Source organism: Trachinotus anak, unplaced genomic scaffold (assembly GCF_046630095.1).
Source record: "Trachinotus anak isolate AG129_WGS33_773 ecotype Australia unplaced genomic scaffold, CSIRO_AGI_Tana_v1 ptg000023l, whole genome shotgun sequence".
NCBI classification, from domain to species: Eukaryota; Metazoa; Chordata; class Actinopteri; order Carangiformes; family Carangidae; genus Trachinotus; species Trachinotus anak.
Window position 1 is genome coordinate 10,167,483 of NW_027273874.1, and position 16,770 is coordinate 10,184,252.

Below are 16,770 nucleotides of genomic sequence, written 5' to 3' on the forward strand. Positions count from 1 at the left end.
AGACTTTGATTTTATAAAATAAATTCAAACATTGACAGAAACAAGCTGCATCTTCCTGTAGACGACAGTGGTTTAGTTGAGAGGAAGTGAGATGGGGGATTTTGTACCTGCATGACTGGCAGCCGCCTCTTTAACCAAGGGAATGTGGTCAGGAAGTGACCTACATACAGTGTGTAGCTGCAAACAGTCAGTCAACACAGCAGCATAGTGATTTCAGTGAAGTGTGCACCTGTTCTGTAGATACTAAACACCAACGTCTCCTGTGGTCTCACATAGTTGGTGTAGCAACTACATGACAAGTAGCTCTCTGTCATACAACCACTTTAGACGATGCCGTAACCTAGGACACCGCCAGCTGGAGGGGAGGTATTTTATTAAGTTACGTATAACTGAGGGTGTGGCCTCTTTGAGTGACAGGTGGGTGAGTATATGCTTGCCATAAACTGGTTTGCAGTTTCCACACACACTGCACCTCTTGTCCATTCCTGCATTAGGCACTGCCAAGAGAGGAACAGCTCACTGAGTTTCAAAACCACTCTTCAGAAACCTGTGGGTGATGTCACAGTCTATCACAGACATTCATACACAGATGGTACATCGGGGGAATTTGGGGTTCAGTGCTTTGGATACTTAGAACACACCTGAGACATTATTCCCTCCTCGTTGCAATGGAAGACCTATAGTTGTACAACTCTGATCTTGACCTCAAAACCCGGCAGAGTGAACAGGAGAGTACGATGGAGACTGATCATATCTGGGCACAGATGCAGCACCTGGTGGAAGTGGTTCAGAAGATTTAGGAGCCTTAGAGCCGGAGGAGGACCAGATGAATGTCACCTACTCAGAGACTGCTACAACAGACACATTCATCACACTAGTGAGGAGATTATGGACAACATCGATTCACCACATGGTCAGCAAGAAAAATGACTTCTTCATCACCAAAGCTACTTTCTATTGGTTGAATGAGAAAAGTGTCCAAAATTTCAGTGTACACCTGTGTATTTACTGTAGAGGTAATGATGAACATCTCCCCCGGTCCTTTACCTGACATAAGACCCTATATCATCATTCATTGTGGCAATCTGCTTCTTTTATTCAGGCAGTCATCTCTATATGTTTCACTGGGACAGCACCAAGCAAAAGTTCCAGCATCATCTCCTTGGCCAATGCAGATTCATGATCCATCCCTGAATATCACTTTCATCCAATCATTCAGTCCTCGACTGCTTCTCTTTAGCCCTCTATAATCTTGTTTTCTACTGTGTAGGTGTTAGTGACGGTTTACTTGTGGTTTTTCTGTATCAGTTGATTTCTTTCTGATTAGTTTTGTGTTTTTTCTATTTTCAAGGCATATTGCTTTGAGTTTTCTGTCCTGATGCTTTGATATCTTCTACCTGTGTGTTTCCCTTTTACAAACTTCCCATTTTGTTTGTTTGCTCCAAATGTTAGATACAGGTGGCTGGGAACAACCAGCATCTTTGCCACACTCCATGTTGAATTATCTTCTTGAAGGAGTTTCATAATCTTTCAGCTCTCTTGTCTGGGCCATGCTTCCAATCAGCCAGGTGCAACAGCTCGTTAAGGTCTGCAAGCACTCACAGCTGCAGACTAATTTGCATATAGAATAGAACAGAATAGAATAGAATAGAATGCCTTTATTGTCATTGCACAAGCAGTGCAATGACAATAAGCTGTGTATAAAAGTGCAGAGTTAAAAGTGATAGTTAAGTCTGGCATTTTTATTTGCATCCACAGATCTGATGGTCCAAGGAAAGAAGCTGTTTTTCAGTCTGTTTGTTCTGCTTTTTAAGCTCCTGTATCGCCTCCCAGAAGGCAGGAGAGCAAACAGTTCACGTCCTGGGTGTGTACTGTCCTTTATTATGCTTCTGGTCTTGTTGAGACATCGCAAGCTGGAGATGTCCTCCACTGCAGATTCAGTGAAGGCAAGCCACGTCTCCCTGTCTCACAGTTCTTTTCCCTGTATTTCAGGGAACATATAACTGTTTATGGGTGTTGCAGCCTAGTACCTGTAACATGTGTACAGAGCATAGAGGAAGAGGCTCAGCATACAGCCCTGCGGGGAGCCAGTGTTGAGTGTGATGGTGGAGGAGCTGTGGGGGCCAATCTTGACAGTTTGTGGGCGGTTTGTGAGGAAGTCTCATATCCAGGCACAGACGGAGGGGAAGGTCTATGTTATTGCACAGCTTGTCCACTAGAATGCTTGGGATGATTGTTCTGAATGCTGAACTGTAGTCAATGAAGACCTTTCTTAAACAGGTCCCCGGTTTCTGCAGATAGTTCAGTGCAGTGTGGAGGGCTGTACTGATGGCATCTTCTGTGGATCTGTTTGCCCTAAAGGCAAACTGAAGAGGATCAAAACTAGGAGGGAGGATGGATCTGATGTACTGTGCTACGAGTTTCTCAAAGCACTTCACAACAACCAATGGGAGCACTATTGGTCTGTAGCCATGACTTTTTGGGGACAGAGATAATTGTAGCAGATTTTCAGCAGGATGGGAAGGTCACCTGTGTCAGGGAGATGTTAAAAATATTTGTGAAGACCCCTGAGAGCTGGTCCGCACAAACTTTCAGTACTTTGCCAAGTACTTCAGGTCCTGCTGCTTATTTAGAGAGAAATGCAAATCACAAGCTGATTCCATATTTTTTTTCCTTTACTTGATCAGGAAAAATATGTACTGTTAATTACAACACTTTAACTTATTTAAGGTATGTTTTACAAAGCCAGAATGTTAAACAAAAATAGTTATACATTGTTATATGTGAATGATTATTATTATTATTATTTGCTACAAATAAAAAAGCTGAATGACCATCCTCCAAGAGTAGTGATTCCATATTTTTTGTCATGGGTTGTAGGTACCAAGCACCAACTGTCTGAAGTCAAGTCTAAAACCCCTGTGACCCGGGAGAAAGGAAAGAAGCACCACCCACACTGTGACAAGGCACTCCCTCAGTAACTGCTCCAAATTCAAGCAGCTACCTACAGCCCAGAGGCAGAGCTGGATGAGAGATAATAGGTGTCAGTGCTGTGGCCAAGCAGCAGAGTGCAATCTGAAGATGATCTGTAAGAGCTGCAGGAGACAAAATAATAATGTTTCATAGTGTTATATATTATTCATTCAATTCAATTCAATTTTATTTGTATAGCACCAAATCATAATCTACATTATCTCGAGGCTCTTTACAGGGTCAGGTCAAGACCTTACTTTTTTACAGAGAAAAACCCAACAGTTCCCACAAAGAGCAGCACTTGGTGACAGGGGGGAGGAAAAACTCCCTTTAACAGGAAGAAACCTCCAACAGAACGGGGCTCAGGGTGGGGGGGTCTGCCTCGACCGGTTGGGTTTGGGGGGGTGGGGGGAGGAGAGGATCTTGTTTCCTAGTTCCTGTCAGTACTCGTGCTGCAGCATTCTGGATCAATTGGAGGCTTTTTACTGAATCCTTGGGACATCCTGACAATAAAGAGTTACAGTAGTCCAGTCTTGAGGTAACAAATGCATGAACTAGTTTTTCAGCTTCCTTTAGACACAGAATGGGTCTGATTTTTGCAATATTGCGCAGGTGGAAGAAGGCTGTCCTAGAGACTTGCTTTATATGTGAAGTAAAGGACAAGTCCTGGTCAAAAATGACACCAAGGTTTCTGACTGTAGCACTGGAGGCCAAGGTGATGTCATCCAGAGTCAGTATATTATCACATAGTGTATCTCTGAGGTGTTTTGGGCCAATTACAATAACTTCAGTTTTGTCTGAATTTAAGAGTAAGAGATTACTGGTCATCCAGGTTTTTCTGTCCTTAAGACACGCATCAGGGACAATGGTCTAAACCAGCTATTTAAAAGTTATCTTTTGTTAGGTTCAGGGACTTAGTTCACCACCTGAGGTTCTCAAAGTGACATTTGACAAAGATTTCATATTTTGAGGTTTTACTGTCCATCCACAACCAACCAACCTAACTGATGCCTTGTTTAATCAAGACTTGATTATTCTAAGCTTTTGTTTTCTCTCCATGTGCTCACATTAAAAGTCTTCAAATAGTTCAGATGCTGCAGCTAGAATTTTAACTAAATCCAGAAAATGTGACCATGTTAGACCAGTTTTATCTTCCCTTCATTGGCTCCCTGCCCAAATCAGATCAGATTTGAAGTTGCTTTTAATCACTTACAAAGGACTTGCTCCTTATACCTGTCTGATCTCCGTTCCCTGAATTTAGGGCTCCTGTCTGTTCTCAGAGTTAAAAAGACGTCTGCTGGCTGCAGAGCCTTCAGCTATCAGGCTCCTCTCCTGTGGAACCAGCTCCCAGTGTGGGTTCGGGAGGCAGACCCCCTCTCTACCTTTAAGATCAGGCTTAAAACTGTCTTGTTTAGTAAAGCTTATAGTTAGGGCTGGCTCAGGTATGTCCTGACCCATCCCTTAGTTATGCTGCTATAGAGCTAGACTGCTGGGGGATTCCCATGATGCACTGGGCTCTCTCTCTCTCTCTCTCTCTCTCTCTCTCTCTCTATTTCTGAAGCAGCAGGATCCAGATTGACCACTACTCATTATTACTATTATCACCACTGTTATCTATTATTATTATTAATAACACCATTAACTATAGTATATACAGCTGTTCCTGGTCACTCTCTCATTTCCCCTCTCTCCTCCACCGCCACCCCACCACCTCTAAACCCAACTGGTCAAGGCAGACCCCCCCCCGAGTCCAGTTCTGTTGGAGGTTTCTTCCTGTTAAAAGGAGTTTTTCCTCCCCCCTTTCTCCAGCTGCTGCTCTTTGTGGGAACTGTTGGTTTCTCTCTATAATAAACTCAGGTCTGATCTGACCCTGTAAAGAGCCTGGAGATTATATAGATTATGATTATATATATACAAATAAATTGAATTGAATGAAAAATATCTCTGATACAAGTGCTGCCATTCTGCCCTGGTGGTGTCATTTGAAGCCAGAGTCTGTGCAGTAGTGATCAGGGAGTGGAGGTGCAATATCAAGGTCCTGCTTATAAACCTGCTCAACCCAACTGTGAGTCAGTTACAGCCGTCAATCATTATATTACACTCCCATATTATAGCGGCAAATAACTAATTAACAAAATTATCAGAGAAATGAACACAAACATTAGTGTGATACTTAAACTAACAAATTGTTTATTGGAAAAATAATTTGATGTGTACTTTGATTTGTCACTTTGTCCCACGTCCCCTCCACTACCATGGACATGGAGGGGTGAGGTGTATGAGCTGTACTGCAGCCACCAGAGGGCGATCAAGGTGTTCTATCTTCACCTCTGTGGAGCTCAGCTCTGTCACAGGTTGACTCCTCCCTCACAGGTTGGTGTCAGAGTCAGAGGAAGAAGCTGCTTCTGTCTCAGGAACCATAACAGCTCAGTGACAGATCAGGTTCAGTCAAACTCCTCTCACTGACTCTCAGCTGCTTCTGCGTGGTGTTCGGTTAACAACCTCCAACTGAACACCACAAAAACCAAGGAACTCATTTTGGACTTCAGGAAGGGCAGAGAGGACCCGGCCGCACTTTACATCCACGGGGACTGTGTGGAAAGAGTCCACACCATGAGATTCTTGGGTGTGCAGATCTCCGAGGACCTCTCCTGGACTGCAAACACCTCGGCGGTGGTGAGGAAGGCCCAGCAGCGTCTCCTCTTCCTGAGAGTGCTCAGGAGAAACAACCTGGAGGAGAGGCTGCTGGTGACCTTCTACAGAGCCACCATAGAGAGCATCCTGGCGTACTGCATCACAGCGTGGTACGCGGGGTGCTCAGCAGCTGACAGGAGAGCACTACAGAGGGTGGTCTGCACAGCCCAGAAGATCACTGGCTGCTCTCTGCCCAGCCTGGAGGACATTGCCAACTCTCGCTATCTGAGCAGAGCTGGCAACATCATCAAGGACCCCTCCCACCCCTGTCACCACCTGTTTGACCTGTTACCGTCGGGCCGAAGGTACAGGTCACACAAAACAAGGACCAACAGACTCAGAGATAGCTTCTTTCCGAGGGCTATCACTGCAGTCAACAAGGACAAAAAGAAATCCAGATGACCGGATGATCACAAAATAACTACCAATTACCTGTGCAATAAAACTGGGCCTAAATGCAATAATCGGGCTTTCATTCATACCACGTGTAAATATCTGTACATATCACTTTGCCCTTTATACCTCCTTTATTTTAATTTTGTGTTCTCTTTAAGTTTCTATTTATTTTATTTAATTACCATTGTTTTGCACCAAGGGAGCAGCGCTCAAATTTCGTTGTACTATGTATAATGACAATAAAGGCGATTCTGATTCTGATTCTGATTCTGATTCTGACAACCTTCATCGTTTGTCCAGGAAAGCTGGCAGCCATTAAACAGTAGAAGAAGAAGAAGAAGAAGAAGAAGAAGAAGAAGAAGAAGAAGAAGAAGAAGAAGATGTCTTCTTCACTGGTCTTCTGTGTGTGTCTCCTCGCTTGTTTCCGGACATGTCTGACCTCTGAAGGTAAGAGTGTGTGAGTGGATGAATCTGTTCACTGAGCTGACGAAAGAGAAACTAAACTGTTTAACTTCAGGTTTGGGAGGTAAAGTTAGTTTAGATTAAAGTTAGAGTAGAGTAAAATTAGCATTGATTAAAGTTAGTGTTGAATAAAGTTAGTGTAGAGTAAAGTTAGGACAGGGTAAAGATCTGTTCTCAGTCGGTCTCTGTTTCCTCGTCACTCTCTCCGTCTCTGAACGTGGCCGAGCTTCATTTCCTCTTGTTACTGTCGATATCAGTGAACATCAGGTGGATTTCAGAGGTCTCCGTGAGGACAGGAGGACCAGGTCCTGGTTAGAGACCAGGTCCTGGTGTCGCGGTGTGTTCAGGTTCAGTGGGACAGTGACGCTGCTTTGTGTGATGGTGCAGTTCCTGTTGTTCCTGTTTTCCGGGTTAATGGCGGCAGCAGCAGCTGCAGTGAGGTGGTTCAGTTTAGACCAGAATCTGCCTCCTCAGCCTCAGACCATTGTCGGGGCACAGGTAGGGGCAATTTGGTTATTGGCGTATAATATTAATGATTATCAGTGATAATCACCAATATATATATAAATGTTTACTACAAGTAGTAACCTTGGGGCACCACCCTGTCACCAGGGACCAATGACCAAATTGATGGCTCAGAATACAGTCTCAGAAGGTTGGTTGAAGGATAAATTCGAGCACTGACTGTTGTGAATCCAGCTGTTATCACAAATATAATCACAATAATCACAAACAACGACGAGTTAAATTATAACAGGATTTATGAATAAGAGTAATAATTATTCAACATAACATCACTTAATATTAAACCGATTATAATTCAACTATAACTAAAACAAACATTGGTTACTAACTAGATGATTACTGGCAAAACACATATGTACAACCGTGTGTGTGTGTGTGTGTGTGTGTGTGTGTGTGTGTGTGAGGGAGAGAGAGAGAGAGAGAGAGAGAGAGGATGGTGACGAAGTCACGTGAGTGACGTGTCAGTAGGACCCAAGATGGCGGCAGAGTGAGGTACTCGCTAGAGCCAAGATGGCGGCTGGCCGCAGAGCGTGAATACGAGAACAGTGGGCGGGGCCTTGAGCCTCACCTGTATGACGCGGTCACACTCTCGGGCCTGAATGTGAGAGATGTAGATGAGGTGCGTGATTGGGAGGAAAGAGGGAGAATAAAGGTGAAGAGAGGAAAGAGTCCACAAGAGATCGTCACCACAGTTAATAATCACCACAACATCACTACACAATAACGGAGCCAGAGAACCGAGCTCGTCTGGTCGGATATTGATCCTTTAACTAGTGATATTTGGCTTATTAAGCTGATCACAGTGAACGATCTAAACAACAGGATCTGCAGCACTTATAGGTCAATAAATCAACCACGCTACACTAACTGTGTCTCTGCCCAGACATCAGCCTCTTACTGTGAGCGGCTCCGGTCCTCCGGAGTCAGAACAGAAAGTCTCTGGGTCTCCACAGCTCGGTCCTCGGCCGGAGCTCGGTCCTCGGCCGGAGCTCGGTCCTCGGCCGGAGCTCGGTCCTCGGCTGGGAGCTCGGCGGGTCGTGTCTCGCTCTTCTGGCGATGACAGTGATGAGTTCCTCGGCGGCAGCGGGAAGATCACAGATGAGAGACGGTGAACTTTGTTTTGTTTTTATCACCTGAGTGACGTCACCGGGGATCCCTGCTGAAAATGCCTAGCCTCGGCCAATGCCGTTGCTGAGTTTTCTTTCAAACTCTAATTCACACATAGGTGTGAGTTGTGGGGGTGGTTTTGGCTCCGTTGCTTGGAGGGAAATGTAGTCCTCTCCTTTGTTCCTTTCAGGATGCATGGTTTGAGGCTCAGGCTTTTGGAGGACATGTAGGCCTCCCCATTGTTCTTCTCAGAACTCATGGCTTGAGATCCCAACACCAATGTGTTGATACAAACTTCACCAGAACAGCTCAGCTGTTCCCGACACACTGCGGAGCCTCCACACCTCCAGAGGTCTGCAGGAGCGGTCTGAGGATCACACTCTTCTTCCACCTGAATGAGCAGGTGTTTAAACTCAGGTAATAAAAGCAGATCGAGCCATTTTTAACTGTCGGTCGAGTTTGTCTTTATGTTCAGACTGAGGACACACAACCAAGAGTGATGTCATCACATGCACTTAGAGCACACACACACACACACACACAGTGGAGAGAGTGATCTGCTGTGGAGACTGATAAACCAGATCTGTCACATCTCATCCCGTCTGGACTGTGAGAAGTTTCTTCTTCTCTTATAAATTCTCAGCTGCTTCTTCTACCTTCATCCTCTGTGTCGGTTCAGATCATGGAGGTTCTGTGCTGAACTGAGTCATGAAATAAACTTCACTGTTTACACTGTGGAGCTGTTTGAATATCAACCTGTCAAAATAAAAGTATTTCCTGAAGAACTGTATCACTGACTTTTACTTCCTGACTTTTTCTCTTGTGATTCAGACCCTCAGACTCTAACACCGAAGCCTGGAGAAGACGTCACTCTTCCATGTTGGGGTCCCAGAGATGGTGTCATCGAACTGATAAGGTGGGACAGACCTGACCTGAAGTCAGAGGGTTATGTCTTCTTCTACCGAGATGAGCGCTCATATGAAAATTACCAGATTCCATCTCATCGTGGTCGAGTGGAGCTGACAGATCCACAGATGAAGGACGGAAACGTTTCTGTGATTCTGAAGAACGTCAACATCAACGACGCTGGAAGATACGAGTGTCGAGTTGGACTCAGAGGAAGAAAAGCTGAGCTCATCAGCAACATCACCCTGAAGGTTAAAGACTCAGGTGGGTCAGTAGAGTCCAGACTCAGGTGAGGCTCTGTATCAGAAATGATCAGTGTCCATATTAACACACCTGAAAACACGTGACCATTCAGCGACACTGGGCATGTGCGAGCCGGTGTAAACAGGAAGCAGGGTGTCTCCTCTCAGGTGTGCTCAGCTGATGAGCTTCAGAAAACATCAGGAAGGAGGAAAGTGAAGACAGGTGTAGCGTCCACATGAAGACGTGAACTGAACACCAGCTGCTGCAAAGACAACAAGGTCAGAAACACTGTCCTCCATGTTGTCACTGCTGGTAGCTGAGGCTGATGAGAGCCAATCAGGAGCGACCCTGATTGGCTCCCTGATGAAAACACAGTCATGTGGAGGCGGCCTTCACCAAATACATGAAAACTCAGTTTTCAGGATTGTGTGTGGGGTTAGGTTAAGGAAACACGTCTCAGTCCTGTTGGTGCTATACAAATAAAATGGTGCCACTTCACAATAAGACCTCCCTTTTATTTATTAATGGTTCATAATTAGGTTTTAATTTGACTGTTGACACTTTATAAATCATAAATAAACAAGTTCTAACAGTTTTCATACATTGAAGCAGGCTCATTATTTGGCAAGATCAAGTTAATGCTTACTACTCATTAATCCTACGAATGAATTACTACCATGTATAACTGGTAATAAGGAGCCTTATAGATAAATGGTGACATGTTTCACACTAAGGCTCCTTTGACCAGTGACAGATGTTGTATCTGATGACTGGTTGTAAAACTGAGATACAACAACAGGCCCCAGATCCCTGAGTGGGTGAGCAACAAACCAGGTAGAGGAAGGTCACCAGCTGTGTAACACCTGGAACACTGTCCTGAAGGAGACAGCAACCAGAGAAACACATCTACACCTTAATATCCACTGAGCACAACAACCTGATAGCATGACATCCAACACCTGTGGTTATAATGACTGGTGATGTCCAGGTAAACAATACAGCCGAGGCCCATTAAGATGCTAACGGTGGTTGATTGCTAGTAACTTATCATAGAAACATAGAACCAATGAGATGTGAGGCTGAACAGCACAGATACATGTGGGCTCACTATTTGGCAGCAACAGCTCACTGTCGCCTTTTTTTATCTAATGTGTTACAACAGCTAATAACTGATTTACAAAGTGTTAACAAGCTAATTAATGAAGTAGTTATAGACCATTGATAACTCCTGTGGAGGCTGTAAAGTGATTCTGGTTCATCAGCTGTAAAACAGGCCTGAAGCACATTTCTGATGGAGGGAGCTGTCGTGTCAGAGAGTGAATTCCACTGTGTCTGAATCTGGTGTGTTTGCCTGCACACTGGTATATTTTCAGTGCTGTGTGGCCCTTGGTCACGGGGCCTTTTCATGGTGTCCAAAGTGTTATTAAGAGGCCAACGTGGTCGTAGACATGATGCTGAGGTTTCTGTCAGTGACCTGACCTCCTGATTCTTATTGGTACACAGCAGCCACCGTATTATGGTCTGGTACGAGTCAAACTGTCGTCTGACAGAAATTCCCTGATTATTATTGAACAGTCTGAAATATAGTCAGGGACACTGTGAGGGCCCAACATGTGGAGGGGCCTGTGATCATTTATTTGGTCCTTCATTAGCAGAACAGGTGGAGTGTGACTGACGGACTGAGTCCTGGATTAAAGCGTGTTGGTCTTTAGTCTTTATCAAAGCTGCACAGAGACAAAAGACAGGAAACTGTCACCGACACAAAGTGAGAATCATGGGGGTTTAGCTCAGTTGGTAGAGCACCCGCCCCATGTGTTGAGGCTATAGTCCTCACTGCAGGCAGTCCTGTTCCGAGTCCCATGCCGGGTGGCCCTCTCCTGTGTGTCATTTCCCCTCTCTCTGCCTCCCATTTCCTGTCTCTCTCAAACTGCCCTGTCCAATAAAGGCATGAAAAGCCAAAAAAATAATATTAAAAAATAAACAAAAAAAACTGAGAATCATGTGACTGAGGAGTCAGTTCACAAAGCTCTTTGTTACTACAAGTCTTCTTCAGCTGTTTACACTGAGAGTGACTCAACACTGTGAGCTCTACATAATACTGTGTCCAAGTATTTTACCCCCACTGTGATGGCCCCTCACTATGATTGGCTGCTGTGGAGGTGAGGAGTGGCTCCTTGACCTTTAACCTCTCTGCTCTGTTCTCTCTCCTTCATTCCAGTGAACATCACAGCTGAACCTGGACAGACTGTCTCTCTGTCATGTCGAGCTCCAACACACACAAAGATCATAGTTGTAGAGTGGAACAGACCTGATCTGAAGCCAGAATATGTGTTTTTGTACCAAGATGGGACGACTGTTACATCCAACCAGCATCCATCTTTTAAGAACCGGGTGGAGCTGAAGGACAGAGACATGAAGGACAGAGACGTGTCTGTGATTCTGAAGAAAGTGACGAGAGATGATGCAGGAACATACGAGTGTCGAGTCATCAGAGCAGGGAGCAGGAGGAAGAGAGCTGCTGACACTGAGCCAAACTGCATCATCAACCTGGATGTTCAGACAGGTGGGTCAGCAGAGTCCAGACTCAGGTGGGTCAGTAGAGTCCAGGCTCAGGTGAGTCAGTAGAGTCCAGACTCAGGTGGGTCAGCAGAGTCCAGACTCAGGTGGGTCAGTAGAGTCCAGGCTCAGGTGAGTCAGTAGAGTCCAGACTCAGGTGGGTCAGCAGAGTCCAGACTCAGGTGAGTCAGTAGAGTCCAGACTCAGGTGAGTCTTGGTGCAGCTGCTTCCTGGTTGCTGATGTGAGAGTGAACCATCACAGAGCAGATGTTTGTGTTTCCTCCAGATGTTGTTGATGAGACTTTGTAGAAAACAGCTGGTCTGAGTCATGTGATCAAAGAGCAGTAGATCCTGTCTGACAGGAGTTTGAAGAGGAACTGGATTCTGTTCTGTTCTTCATCATCACCTACCTGACAGCTGATACCTCACACCTGCTTCTCTCTGCAGGTCACACAGCTGGACACAGAGAGGAGGGAGGAGACAAGGAGGGAGGAGACAAGAATCCCTCTGTTGGACTGGGAGTCGGTCTGTCAGCTGCTCTACTGGTTGCTGCTGTTGTTGGTTTCCTGATCTACAGAAGACGTGGAGGAGCCACAGAGCAGCCTTCATATGAACCTGCTCACAGACCAGCTGAACCTCCTCAGGTGTGAAGAGTCTCAGATCTGTCTCCTGGTGACTGTTTCTCTCCTGATCCACAAAGAAGAAGAGAAGCAGAGTCTGAAGGAAACTGTTTGTTTTATTTTGTAAAACTCCACCATGATTGGTCCAGAGCTCGTGTGAGAAAGGAGGAGGGGCGGGTAAAAAGGATTAAAAGAAACTGATTTGATTGGACTGACTTTATTCTCTGGCTCCTCCCACAGCAACAGAGAGAGTCAGGGTCAACAGCCAAGCCCCGCCCCCACCTCATGTACTTTTAGTCCTGTGGTCAGTCTGACCAACACCTTCTCAAGTGTCTCAGGTGTCTTTACACCTGGATCTGAGTCTCTGCTGCTGTTTCCATAGCAACCAGTCCACAGCTGCTGCAGCTCAGATAATTGATTAAGTGATTAGTTATTAGTTTGTCATTGACAGATGGAGCTGATTGATTTGTCTATAATGACCTTTGACCTGTGCAGCCTCTGCTCTGTAAACCTGGTCTTTGTTAATAAAGGTTGGTGTTTTGATAGAAACACTGTTTCTTCTCCTTCAGTCTTTATTCTTCATGAGGATGATGAGCAGGAGTCTCTGCTGGTTTCTCTCTGACATGAAGCTCAAGCTGTTTGAACATGTTGAACATTATTTCATGACTTCCTGTTTTCACTCTGTGCTGATGAGTCTGGACGATGATGGAGGTTTTTATTTCAGCTCCAGGCGGCAACAGTAGAAGTGAGAAACTGAAGGGGTCTGAAAACGTGACTGAACAGTAACAGGCGACACACAGTCACTCAGTTTGTCTGGATGGTTGTAGATGTTTGAAAGTCAAGTCTTTAGAGGGAGCAGCTGCCCTCTGTGCCCCCTCATAGATCCACCCCTGCTCAGTTTGTGTCTGTGAGCAGGACAAACCAGTTTTATGTGGAGACGTCGAGCTGAGACCTGAGTTGTTTCCTGTTTTCTATGTGAGAGACTTTGTGTTTATCAGTGATCTGATCAGTCACAGGAATCAAAAGTGAAACTGTTCTGGGACTCAGGGATTTCACTGGACGTTCTGTTACAGTTTCAACACATTTAAACTATAATATAGACACAATATACAACACAAACCTGTTTGTGTGTTTTATCAGAACTAACGAGCAGCAGCCTCACAGACTGATTCAGGATTAAACCTGGAAATCACATGATCTTTATTAGACAGTAAACAAACATCAGATCCAACATGTTACAGTTAAACTCTGACACCTGGATTCACCTGGTCCAGGACTGTGAAGGACCCAGTTGAAGGCAGTGAGGAGACACAGGGATCTTTTTGTTTTCCCCAAATTACAATAATTCAAATTACAAACATAACTAAAACAGTCTGGGGGCCATAAAAGAGGAAAGGAACAAAACTAACTGAGGCAAAATAACCTCAAGCTAAACTGACTCAACTGACCCACAGACAAAGAACACAAGGGAACATATGTACTGGCTGATCAGACCAGCTGAGACACACGGGGGGGGGTTTAACCTACGAATAAACAAACAGGATAGTTGGTCTCCATCTTGAATTAATATCTAATGATTATACACAACAAAACAAGAGTCTGAGGGTTCGACTTCTACTGCGAGGGCGAGGACATGACCCAGATCAGTTTGACTGCTGAGCTTCACTGATAGAGGACGTATTGATAAATGATACAGGACGTATTGATCACTGATAGAGGACGTATTGATCACTGATAGAGGACGTATTGATCACTGATACAGTATGAGATGGATTTACCTGTAGTGAATATCTCTGCTCAGGATGAACTGATCTCTGAGCTGATGAAGTTCAGTGTAACCATGATATTAACATGAACCTCAGTGATGAGTGTGGATGTTGATGGTTTTACTCTGGTCTGAATCTGTGTGAGCAGCAGACTCCTCCTCCTGTCCTGTGATTCAGCTGCTGTCAGTGTCACAGCTGATAAAAGTCCCTTTGAATATGAAGGTGAGTCCTTCCTCATTCACTCTGAGGTCGGTCTTTACTTTAGTTTCCTGTTGCCTCAGGACTCTGACTGTGGGCCAAGGTGGACTGATCCACAGGTAACAGGCTGAACCAGTGATCGCTCTCAGACCAGTTCTGAGGTTCAGAGGCTTCACTGAACAGATCCTGGATCATAAAGCAGGTTTTAAGAATGAAAGCATGAAGAGCAGGGAGTGGTTTTACAGCAGAGTCCGACTCAGATTAATCAGTGAAGTGTGTTCACACACACAGTGAAAACAACAACCTCTGACCCACAGCAGTGTCTCCTGAAGCACCGCCCCTATGGCGGCAGGTACACCTGACCTTGGTTGCCATGGTTACAGTAATAATCTGACATAGACTTTGTCACTTTATAAACTACATCTCTGCCCTTTTCCCTTTGTTACAACCACTAGATGTTGCCTAGCAACAACAGGTCATAATAACCTGCTGACAGACGACTGTGGCTTCATCATTTATTTCCTCATATTTGTTATTTTCCATCTGAACGATTCCAACTCACTAACTCCCTTTTACACATTGTGGCGACCCCTATGGTCGGTGATGGTATTGCACACCTCTGGTCATCAGTGCTTCCTGGTGACACCTGGGCCCAGTGTTCACCAGCCTATAAAAGGCACTTCCTGTTACTCATGTTTCTCTCTCCCCGTCTTTGTAGGCATCTCCGGTGGTGTTGGGTGCTGTTGTAGGTCTTCTGTTATTCATTTGTTTGTTTTATGCACCTTACAACACCTACAAACATGTCCACTCACACAACACACACTTCACACTGACTTACTGATTGTCACACTCCATGAGTTAGGGTTTTTTGGTTAGGAATTATGATTTTATTGCTTTTGATTCTTTAATAAACAATTATGTTTTGTTGTTAACATGGTGTGTCTCCCTCTTTGTCATGGCTGTGAGAGCCAGGCTGTGACAACATCCTTCAAATTAAAAGCATCATGCTGTCACCTTCACCACTCTCGTCTCCTTCTGGACTGGACACAGGTTGATCTGGACCTGGGACTGAGACTCAGGTCCTCAGATCAGATTCTGGCTGTTTTCCTTCATGAAAACCTTGGTGATACATCAGAGGACGACAAACACACAGCTGTTAGTCACAGAGTCACAGATCCTGCTGGTCAACGTTCCTCCAACACAAGTGAAGGTTGTTCAGCTGAGGAGTTGAAGTACTTGTTTTTAAAATGACTGAAGTATTCACAGGTACATTTTTGATGTCAACACGTTTGACAACCTGCTGACTGACTGACTGACTGACTGTAGAACCTGTGGAATGAAGAGCTCAGACTGTGATGAAGTTGTGTCGTAGTGAACACAGCAGACATTTAAAACCAAAATCAGTTTTCAGATCAGGTCGTTGTCTCTGATGAAGAATCTTCGGCCTCATCTTCATCTATCGAAGCATCGTCAGGACACTGGCAGCTTCAGACTGACTTGGCTGTGATTGATTTCTCTCCTGTGATGAACACAGTGTATGGTCGATCACATTTTCAAAATAAAAGAAAATTCATTCCACTGGCTAAAACCTGCTTCAAAGTAAGAGTTCTTCACAGGAATGTAGTGGAGTCAAAAGTACAACATTTGTCTTTCAGTGTAGAGGAGGAAAATAAAACTCAAGTAAAATACAGATTCTGGAAAATTATACTTAAGCACAGTACTCAAGTAACTGTAGTACTTGTACTGTGAAGCTGTACATTATCAGATTATATCTTTAGTTCTGGAATAAAACTTGATCACAAACCTCCTCCACAAAAATATCAGGTTATGATAATATAGTTAAAAACTCAAGAGTAAAACATGAGCAGCACTCTCCCTCCTGGTGTCACCTTCAGCTCTGCAGGCTCAGTGAGACGCTTCCTCCTTTGTCCAGCAGGTGGCAGAGTGAGCTGTGTGTGGTGCATCAGGTCATGTGATCTCTGAACCACACTGACACTTTTCAATGAGCCAGTAAACACTGAACAATGACAGAGGAGCCAAACTGATACTGAACACTGATACTGTCAGACAAACCAGTACCAGTCTGAGGGCTGGCAGGTCACTCTTCATCACTCTTCATCACTTTCTACCTGAAGACTCAGACTTCAGACAGACATCTAAATTCATCCATCACACAAAGCTCTTGAGTTCTTGACTAACATTAAGCTGAACTGTGGTTCAATGACTTCTGGGTAAATTTTCAAGATTAAAAAAAAGTCTGACAGAAGAACCACATCCAACAGCTGAGCTCTGTTTAGCCCAGCACTAAAGTTTTGAAGAATTCA

The 16,770-nt window shown here is 44.7% G+C and overlaps 2 protein-coding genes across 4 annotated transcripts in view; both read left to right on the top strand.

Annotated features, from left to right (window-relative positions):
• The first annotated feature begins 5,319 nt into the window (after nt 1-5,319).
• Nucleotides 5,320-16,770, top strand: part of LOC139606865 (coxsackievirus and adenovirus receptor homolog) — a 29,968-nt gene continuing 18,517 nt past the window's right edge. Inside the window, exon 1 of one of the 2 annotated variants that reach the window (XM_071459270.1) lies at nt 5,320-5,459. The gene's annotated coding sequence lies outside the window, so the exon portion shown is untranslated. The remainder of the gene's footprint in view (nt 5,460-16,770) is intronic. The other variant, XM_071459271.1, reaches the window with a different exon arrangement.
• Nucleotides 6,339-13,031, top strand: LOC139606864 (coxsackievirus and adenovirus receptor homolog). Of its 2 annotated transcripts, XM_071459269.1 has the most exons (5): nt 6,612-7,037; nt 8,493-8,574; nt 8,989-9,327; nt 11,525-11,869; nt 12,310-13,031. In XM_071459269.1, exons 2-5 carry the CDS (start codon nt 8,553-8,555, stop codon nt 12,510-12,512), a joined length of 909 nt encoding a protein of 302 aa, XP_071315370.1. In that variant the 5' UTR covers nt 6,612-7,037; nt 8,493-8,552; the 3' UTR covers nt 12,513-13,031. The 2 variants fall into 2 exon arrangements, with proteins under 2 accessions (XP_071315369.1, XP_071315370.1); XM_071459268.1 differs by lacking the exons at nt 6,612-7,037; nt 8,493-8,574 and adding an exon at nt 6,339-6,510.